The sequence below is a fragment of the Rhinolophus ferrumequinum genome, chromosome 2, assembly GCF_004115265.2.
Source record: "Rhinolophus ferrumequinum isolate MPI-CBG mRhiFer1 chromosome 2, mRhiFer1_v1.p, whole genome shotgun sequence".
Taxonomy (NCBI): domain Eukaryota; kingdom Metazoa; phylum Chordata; class Mammalia; order Chiroptera; family Rhinolophidae; genus Rhinolophus; species Rhinolophus ferrumequinum.
This window is the reverse complement of record NC_046285.1, coordinates 64,335,570-64,345,533: the sequence shown is the minus strand read 5'-3', so window position 1 is coordinate 64,345,533 and position 9,964 is coordinate 64,335,570. Positions and strand designations below refer to the sequence as shown.

Genomic DNA, 9,964 nt, shown 5'->3' with positions numbered 1-9,964 from the left:
AAAAAAAGTCCCAGAAGTACACACTGTTCCCCAATAAAGTCCTGTTCCCCTTCCCCAATAAAATCTTTAAAAAAAAAAAGATGTATAAAGACTCTTCTAATCTTGCTACTTAATTTTTGGCAGTGCTCTGATTTCTATAAACTTTCATTTGCCTTTTTGTATTAACTTAATTGTATTAAAAATATTGAAAAATATCTTGGGCAACAATTCTGCACTTCCTGACAGGAAACAGCCTATGCAAATCTTGGTTCGTATGGACACTAGATATATTAAATAAAGTCTACCAAACGCTCTGCAAATTACCAAATTATGATGGGAATGGAAAATTGTTTACTCTCCCCTGAAACAACTCCTTGGAGTTTGCAGTTACTTTGTATTCAAACAGCAAAATAAAACTTGGGCCCCCAATTGACCACTGCTTAACAACAATGAAATTAAATCAAACTATTGCACATTTACCCTACTCTGGGGCTTTAAATTGTTACTGCCTTCAGGTAGGTAGTGGCAGCAAAGCTCAGAAAACTATCATTATTATTACTGCAAATGCTGTGACTGTTGGAAGTATAGATTGGCATCATAAACAGAACCGCTGTAAAGGTTGCTTTGAATCCTCTGTGTAGAGGCTCCTCATGGACTGTGATGAATGCACGTCAGCTGGCCAGCTAGTGAAGGCACAGGGGCAGGGAGGGAGAAGGAACACGCTGAGAACAGATGCTGTTCTAGCAGGGATATTCAAACAGGCAGCTCCCATGGGTTGCAAGAGTCCTTTTAAGACCAAGTTTCTAGGATTCTAAAATGCTAAAGAACACGGTTCTTGAAAACACTGTTGAGCTTCACTTTGCTCCTGGAGCTGCAGGGAAGTGGACCATGACTGGTTCGTCACTGCTGCCTGGTGGTGAAGGCCTGGATGTCTTTGCCTCCTGCTGTCTGGCTGGAGGCATCACCTTGCCCAAGTGAGCTTTGACAGGGAATAACAAAGCTTTCAGCACCATGCCTTCAGCTCTTTGTCTTTATAAACTAGAATACGGTAGAATATACGTAAGCCTCAAGGATCTGTGGTTTCATGTTTACTTGTGGCCCCTTCCTATCCCAGGGACTTCAAACGTAACAGAGGAGACAGTTTCCGCCTGCACTGCACCAGTGTATATGCACATCCCCCCTCCACCCCCATAGGAGAAGCTAAGTCCCCGGCGAATTAAACTGTCTCAACTTAAATGCTGTTTTCCTTGGTAACTATGAATATAACCAGCTATTTCTAACCAAAGAACATGAAGAAAAGTCAGGATCAGTTGGCTTTGGAGAAGATTCTGGAGGCAGGAAGGAGACAAGATGAAGAAGAATGGACAACTTGCTAGGATAAATTACTAGAATTGGATATTGGTGAAATTATATTTTGGTTAGCATTTTGCAGACAATTTTTCTAATCCTTGAGAAAACGATGTCTTTCCAAATAATCACTGAGCCCCCTAACAGGCACAAATCACTGAAGAATTGACTGGAATATAACCAGTGAAATAAAACACCACTGCCAACAGGAACTTCTGATACTTGATAAATGTTCAAAATGAGAGCCAAATGGGCATGTGTCTGTCCTATGAAACCAATGACGTTCAATGAGATTCAGTTAGAATATGCTGACCTTTATCACTTAGAATGCAAGAGGGTGAGCTGTGCAGATTATTACGGAACTAAGAAAACACATACTTTTTAGGAAAAATGTATTTATCACTCTTAAGGAATAGTATTTAAAATATTAATAGTTTAAAGGAAATATTGGTGTGCAGGGCAGTTTGAAAGCAAGTAAAATATGACATTTAAGCAAGTTAATGTTAACTCAATAGAAATCACGGTTATCATCCAACTTTCGCCCTGCAGAGAATGCATGAAGAGATGATACCTTATCTTTTGCTTAAGTTCAGACAGTCCCAGAAAACACGTGAATAAGATCTGACACATTTATACCCTATGCCATATCTGCTTTAAGAAAAACACTCCTTCAAAACCCTACACTATGAAAACTATTTTCAGGAATTTTTATTTGGTCCATTGATCTAACAAGGCTGAGTTCTCAAATCTTTCACCCCCAAGTTAAAAATTGGAGCCGCAAAACTCCAGCAAGGCATAAAGATTAAAGTGCATATATACAGTCCCAGAAAAGTTTTGATTGGGAACAGCAAAAATTTCTAGTGCAAAAACTGCTTTTGCCAGCAAAGCTCCTTCTCTGGAATCAAAAAGCTACAGTAAAAGTTAAAATTGGAACAGATTTAAGCAATGCCTCTCTTTAGTTAATATTTGTGCATGCACCTTGGCCCAAACTATGTTCAATCCTGTAAAAGGGAGAATTTCAGGGGACAGTTCAGAAATAGTCAAATTCCCTGATCTCAGGCAGTGCTTCCAGGTGTCCAATGAGCAAGTTTCTTAGATGTCATTAGCTGCAAGTGGGGACAAAAAAAACCCAAAGAATATGTTTTGTAATGTGCTTGCAGCTTGTGAAATGAGTATTCACATACAGTCACGTTATCTTGGTTCGTCTTCAGCCTCTCCAGTCTTCTTTCAAGCCTGGCCTTGACTCTTTATATAACATTTTGTGCTTTTGGAGCCGAACAGATACTGGGCATTGTCTGTAGGAATTCCCCTGGGTTGTACCACCACGGCCTTTTGAACATCTGGTTTAACCTTTTTGGAATTCATGAAATAGTTTTGCATTTCTCAGTATAATTATACAGACAAGGGATTAGTATTTTTTATTTTTTTCTTTTCCTTCAAGGATCCAAGTTGAAAGCTCTTAGGAGGACATCCAGGTCGCCAAGATTAGCTGCCTGGAAGAGTTCCGGTTGGTCCATCAGAGAAAGCGCAATTCTGAGGGCAGCCCAGATGTTCCCGGAGATGGCAGGATGAGGAACTTGCTGTTGATTCCGGCTCTTTCTTTGTAGACTGAGGGCAGTGAGAAAATTGCTGACGGCTTCTCTAAGGGGGGGAAGGGGGTAGAAAAACAAACATTTAAAAATGCCACAAATTTCAGAGTTAGCAAACTTAAAAGAACAAAATGGATTAAGTTATTTTAGTCTAACATCCTAAATCACCTCTCTATGGTGATTTTGGATCATCAGATGAACAACTTTCTGATTCCATCATTATTCTTTCGTGAAAAATCATCGTTAAATGTAGTGAAATCAGAAAAAAGAAAAAAAAGCAAAGCAAATTTTACTTTAGGAATGTCATGTGGGAGGGGAAGAGTAATGGCAAAACCATTGCTAACTCTTTAACGCATTCGATTTTCCCCTGATCCAGGAATGATTTGAAGATGTAATCCATTTGCAGATATGGTTATATAACGAGGGTTGAAGAAGAAGCAACAGGCCCTACTCAGAAACAAAGTGGTCTAACTTCTTCTGTTAGAGATAGAAATATGCGAAGCAGCTGGGATTGACTTGAGTTTGTTGTCAGAGCACCTGGGCTTGAATCCCATTGTTTAGCCTTAGGCAAATTTCTTATCTTTTCCAAGCCTCAGTTTCCCCAACTATGTAATGGGGAGAATAGAAGTCATTTTAAAATCTTCTGGTGAGGTGCAGTTGAATCAAGTTATGTGAAAGCTCTTATCATTCAGTTAGATCAATAGCTCTCAAAGTGTTGTCTGGGGAACCCTGGGGATCAGTGAGGCCAAACGATTTTTATGATAATCCTGAGATGTTATTTTACCTTTTCACTCTCATTCTCTCACAAATGTACAGTGGAATTTTCCAGGGACTACATGATGTGCGATGTCCCAACGGATTGAATGCAGAAGCACACATACGAGAGTCTGCTTTCTATTAAGCAAGATGTTAAATAAATTCGCAAAAATGGTAAAAGAATGCCACTCTCTTCTCACTAAACATTTTTTTGGAAAATTATTCTTTGTAAAATATACAATTTATGTTAACATGTAGTTTATTTTTCAATGAATCTTTTAAAATTTTCTCAGTTTAACTTCTACTATGGTAAAAATTGATAGATAAAACGCATATAACAAAAGCCCTCTTGAGGTTCTCAGTAGCGGTTCAAAGTGTAAAGGGGTCCTGCAAACACAGAGCTTGTTAACTGCTGAGTCAGATGCTGTCCAAAGGACTGCTAGCTGCCCCCCGTCCCCCCACCTTGTGTGCCAGGAGTACCTGCTGGGCCTGCCCACGGTAGCTCCTTAGGTCACCTGAAGTGTGTAATATGTATCTGACAAACTGGTCTTCACTAAGAATAATGACCCCGCTTGAATTTGTATCTGCTTTACTCTTCTTAAAAGCTTTTCACACTCTCGAGATCATTTAATCCTGCAAGGCAGTTATTAGGAAGCATCTGGTAAGAAACCTCAAAGAAAGTGAGGCTGGATTTCTGATTCAAATGCACTAAGCATTTGCTCATCGATATTGTTAGATCTGCCTGGAAATAAAAGGCATCTGGGAAATGGTTGTACTGTATGTGGCAACCTGGGTCGTGGGAGGCAGTGGGTGTTCTAACCGCCCCCTCTTCTGGATTTTTGGCAAAAGGGGAGGATTTATAAACAAATACACATGGAAAGCCTACTTTGGAGGCCCTTTCTGGCTCCCTCCTCACAGGGTGGCAGCGCGAATGACAGCTCCATTTCCTTTCATCCTGCTCGGTCTGAGAGAACTCTGGGGGAAGGAAGAACTTGGCACTCCATCCTGCCCAGGCTTCTCCGAGCCCACAAGTGTGTGGCAGTGGTCTCTGAGGGACACGGAGAGTAATAGCAGAAGAGTCTAACTTGTTCGCTTTATCAAGCATCTCCACGTTTTCCCCATAACGACAGTCTAACCCTGTTCTCCAACTTGAGAACTCAGAGTCCTTTTGGGGGACTCAGAAGACTGTACATATTGAGTATATGTGTGACTAGATATGTATGTTTCATACATATACGTGTTAATGAATTTAAATTGGGGGTGTATATGGTCATGATTAATAAAAAGCACATTCATTTTAAAGCATTTCTCATTATATAGTAGCTTTCCCTCATTACACTACTACTAAAAATATTACTATCAGAGGGATGAGATTTCTTTTTTCTTTTAAAAAAGGGGTGTTCACTTTTGAAACGGTGAAGATTTATGGATCTAAGCTCTCCTTCGGAGCGCCGACTGACAAAAGGGGAGCAGTTTAAGCTATAGTCAAGTTTCAGGCCATGAATTTCCTCTTCTCATTTCAATTGGATAAGGTACTAGGAGAGAGCTTGCCTTCGAGTCTTCACAGAGTGTGTGAGCTGACAAACAGTGTGTGTAGTAGCTCACACACAGACACATCTAGTTCTCGAGGGAGAGGTCCCAAGACTTTGGTGGGGACAGAAATATTTGTACCGGCTCCTGGCTCTCTTCTGAGCCACATCTTTGTTGAGGGTTGTTCTTTCCTATGCGTACACTTACACCTCAAGTTAAACTTGTTTTCAGAATTCATTTAAGGTTTATGTCTCCCTTGATGGTCTTTTTTCCTCAGGAAAACAAAAAGTAAGATGTTTATCACTTTACAAGGTTTCCCATATCCATCATGACAATAAAAGACCTACAATGCTTAGCCGAGATGTTCCAAAGTTGCCATTTGATCCAGGTGGACAGTTTTAGCCAATAAGAATACATGATGCATAATTAAATTTGAGTTTCAGATAAACAATGAGTAATTTTCAGTAAGTCCCATGCAATATTTGGGAAATACTTATCCTAAAAACTTATCTGCTGTTTATGTGAAACTCAGATTTAACTGGCATTTTGTATGTTATCTGGCATCCCTAACACTGACTTGGTCCTTTCAAGCAGAAAGTTCAGGAGACTTTCTGCTTGAGGATTAAAAATTCACCCCTCAACAGGGTTGCCCATTTCTCCCTGTCATGGACCTTCATGGCCTCCTGCAAATAGTTGTTCTACTGAGGCTTACATCTGTGAATGCCAAGAAAGTATTTTATTGGACCCTCGAAGTATCGTTTTCTACACTGAGAAGTTACAATTAAGAAAAACTCATCCAGAAGCTTTATAAAAAGCTTCCTTTAATTGAATTCAACATGCCTACATGTACATATATATTTATTTACATTTCTCCTTGTTCCAAAAAAAAGGAGCTAAGGTGTCTCATAAAATGTATCTGGAAAATACGTGAATAAAAAGAGTAAAGATAAAAATCAGGTCAGGGAAATCAGATGAAGCCAGGGATGAAGTTACTACACACAAGGGACATTGTCAGGCCTTGGACAGCTGATGTGCAGCGGATGTAAGGAGGACCTCAGCAAGCCACACATTTCACAATATCCACAAAATAAAACAAACCAGTTGCTCAGGAGTCACTCAGCATTCCTGGTTTTGACCTGAGCAAGACCCTCTTAGAGGACAGAGTATAATCCAGTAACTAACGGTCCTTCTAAGATCCTTTTAGGATAAATGCGGCAACTAGTTTCTAAAGCCTCAATATTTGCCAACGGCCCAATGCCCTAATGCAGTTCAGAAACAGCAGTTCTTCAGATGTCAGAAGAATGTAGCTCTCTGATGTCTTATCTAAATAATAATGATACCAATGATGACAGCAACGATAATAATCATGATGGTAATTCCTGCGATGTACTGAGCATCTGCTCTATGCCAGGTAAGAACATTTAACCTGCACAATAATCCTGTAAGGCAGATGTTATTACCTCTCTCTCTTTTTTTTCAAGCAGGTGAAATTGAGGCTCAGAGTTATGTACCCAGAATTATAAAACCAGTCAATGGCAGAGCTGTGATTTGAACCTAAGCTTGTCTGATTCTAAAAGCCTGGCTCTTTCTGAGAATGAGAAGGAGTTTACATTTTTTGTGGGGTTTAAAACTAACATTTAGTTCTCTATTTTCCCAGTTGGGAAAGTAATACCTGTTTACTTAGAAAAATAGAAAAAAATAGAAAAGAAGGAAGAAAAAAATCACCCAAACTTTCATTGCACAAAAGAAACCAAGGTCATGTATGGTCCCTGTTGATGGGGAAAAGAGAGATGATACAGAGCTGAATGATAATGAGGAATCATGGGAGAAGGAGAAAGGCATTTCAAATGATAAACAAACCATTTAAAATTTTTTCCTTAAAAAAAAATTGGTTTTTAAGTGACTTTGTTTATAAGTTAGGTTTCGAGAACCTGGATTCCCGGTTGTGCTTTGCCAAAAACTGGCCTTGAGACCTTCTTAAGTCATTTTGCTGGGTTCCCCTGCCCCATCCCCCAAGGTTTTCTTTCCCTTCCTGGAAAATGAAGGTGTGGCCTGTTCATGTTTTTCAGAGTTACCCTTGGGGTTAAGTATTTAAAAACCTAGATAACTTGTCCCAACCCAGGCTGACTGAATCAAAATCTCTGGAGGCCTGGGCACCTCCATTTTCCAAGATGCTCATATGATTGCAGCTCTCTAAAGACTGAGAAATGCTAACGCCAATTGCTCCTGCTTCAACGGGCCTCAAAATCTGAGGGTTCCAAGCTTACCCTTAACCGAAGGAGGAGGATTCATCCTACAAAAGAAGATTTTTTTTTTTACGGGGAAACAACCTTTCAGGTTATTCCACGTCAGCCCTGAGAGTGACTCGTGGCTCTCAGCCTGCCGCCATACTTCACCTGTAGGCGCCCAGGTTGATGCAGCTTATCCCCAGATTGTATCTGGATCGGATGAAGCCTGGCTGGATCTCCAGCGCTCGCGTGTAAGCCTCCACGGCTTCCTCGCTGCGGTCTCCATTCGCCAAGGTTGCCCCGAGACGGTTCCATAATGAGTAATCCTGATGACAAAATGAGAGCTCTCTAACGACCAGTACAAGCCACAATGACAGAGTATTCCCATGTTCCCTGCAGAAGAAGGATGATGGCTAAAAATGTATCCAGGGCTCGTGGACAAGGACCATAAGTTGGTGAATTACTGGAAACTCTTTATGTACTACTTCGTGAAACGACTTCACAGAGCAATGACTTCACTCATGAAAGAGCAGCTACTATTTGATGCTCTGAGGTAATTCATGTTTCTATTTTAGGTCTTTAAGTATAATAACAGCCACAGGAGCATATCCATAGTATTGATCCGTTTAAACCATTGGATGCAGGGAAATAAAGTGTAGCAGAGCCGTACAAAGTGTATCCGGTGAAAGCTTATTTTTAAAGGAGAACCTTACGCTTTCTTGCTATGCACTCACCTCTGGCCGAACAGTTAAGGCAGCATTAAATGCATCTATTGCTCTGTTAAATTCTCCGCTCAGGTGGAACAGTACCCCTAGACCGGTCTGTAGGTCTGGGTCGATCACATCTCCATTTTGGTGGGCAGCTTCCAGGTATAACTCTTTCACTCCTTCCAGAACAGCGCTACAAGGGGAAAACAACGAATTTGTAGTTCAAATAGTGTGACCACACATGATTCACTATTATCGTCTCTGTTGCAAGAGAACATTACAGACTGGAAAAAACTTGCTTAAAATATTTTAGCCTAATGAGAGGACTACTAATACCGCACGTTAAAAAAATACCTGCTGATGCTCATGAAATATTTTGTCGTAAACAGATATAAACTATGCTAAGTAAGGTCTCCACAGGAGACTCCCACTGACCCTGTACGTGCCAATGTAAGAAACCCCAGGGCTAAGTGTTCCTTGAGAAAGAATATATAACATGATGATTTATTTGACAGAAACAAAATTCCCAGAAGAAAGGACTTCCATTTCCCCCCATACCTAATTCTCAGGCTTATAAAACCTGGCACTTGGTGCTTATCATAATTTATGATAAGTACTTATTGGTATTTATCATAATTTATTTCAGTCTAAAGCATTTGGCTTTAAAATATGGCTCTTGGATAAATGTCTGTGAGGGCCCATGAATGTAGATCATGTGCCCAAAGGTTGGCTCTGGTCTCAGCATCAATGTTTTCAATCAGGGCTGCTCGTCTTACAGAATGCTGCCCTAGGAACCATGTGGAACCGGTGGTGGTGGGGACCTGGGGCTCCTTAATTACCCTCATGGTGATTGAAAATGTGGGTGGGATTTAATGAGAAGGATACCTATCAACTGGAGACTTAGACATCCGCCGGGTAAGGCCTGGAGATCCCTTCTTGCTCTTCACTAGGTATTTGTACTTTGGATTTTGCTTAATCCAATTCTTTAGAGATTCGCAGGCATCCTGCTGATGGCCAGTGTTAGTGTAACTCACAGCCAAAGCCATCAAAGCTTTCAAGTTGTTGGGCTGCAAGTCTAAGCACCTAAAAGAAGGAAAAAAGAAAACCCAGCTAATTTCGGAATTTTTTTGGAGCCAGAGCCTGAACGGTGCTTTAGAAAATTTGAGGTCTTTATTAATTAAATGGTACAAAAGCACTGCTAAATGTATGTGAAGTCTCTGGAAAATACCTTATTTATCTACATGAAAATTGGGACCTAAGCCTATTTTTAAGAAAGTTAAGACTCATTCTGATGAGTGCTGTGTTTGGGAATTTTAATAAATGATTTTAAAACGATAGAAAATGTGGCTAATCCCTGGACATGACTTAGTAGCTTATCTAATGAGAAGTAGGACATATCATTATTTTAACTCTGCTCTACTATCAATATATTAAATGTACATTATCCACCAAGCAAACTGACTTGAACTAAATTTGGACATCCAAGATGGAAGATTGTACAATGTTTTGTAGATACATTTTGTAAAAAAAAAAAAAAAAATGTATTTATTTATAAGAAAGGTTAGGAAAAGTGGAAGTCTATTTGGTGGGGGCTGTTTTCTTCCTTGGTTTAAATTAGGGCTCTAATCAAGTAAGGTGTGATGCTACACGTATCCAAAGTAGTCTAGATCTTTAGTCAGGGCTCAGGAGTTATACTTGCAGGTTGCTCAAAGTATCTCAGGAGAAGCTCTGTAGACACCAAGAACTAAAATTACACTGATGTTACTCTTAGTATGTTTTTCCTGAAGAAAATTTTCAGACACTACAGAAGGCTAGAAAGTTGAAGGGA

General features: G+C 40.1%; 1 protein-coding gene across 16 annotated transcripts in view; it reads right to left on the bottom strand.

Moving 5' to 3' along the window:
• Positions 1 to 9,964, bottom strand: part of PEX5L (peroxisomal biogenesis factor 5 like) — a 197,442-nt gene continuing 187,478 nt past the window's right edge. For 14 of the 16 annotated variants that reach the window (XM_033089353.1, XM_033089417.1, XM_033089376.1 and 11 more), the window contains 4 exons: positions 9,022 to 9,219; positions 8,164 to 8,329; positions 7,598 to 7,755; positions 1 to 2,967 (listed from right to left, as the gene is read on the bottom strand). In XM_033089353.1, coding sequence (XP_032945244.1) covers positions 2,763 to 2,967; positions 7,598 to 7,755; positions 8,164 to 8,329; positions 9,022 to 9,219 — 727 coding nt within the window. In that variant the 3' untranslated portion in view covers positions 1 to 2,762. The remainder of the gene's footprint in view (positions 2,968 to 7,597; positions 7,756 to 8,163; positions 8,330 to 9,021; positions 9,220 to 9,964) is intronic. The other 2 variants (XM_033089381.1, XM_033089368.1) reach the window with 2 other exon arrangements.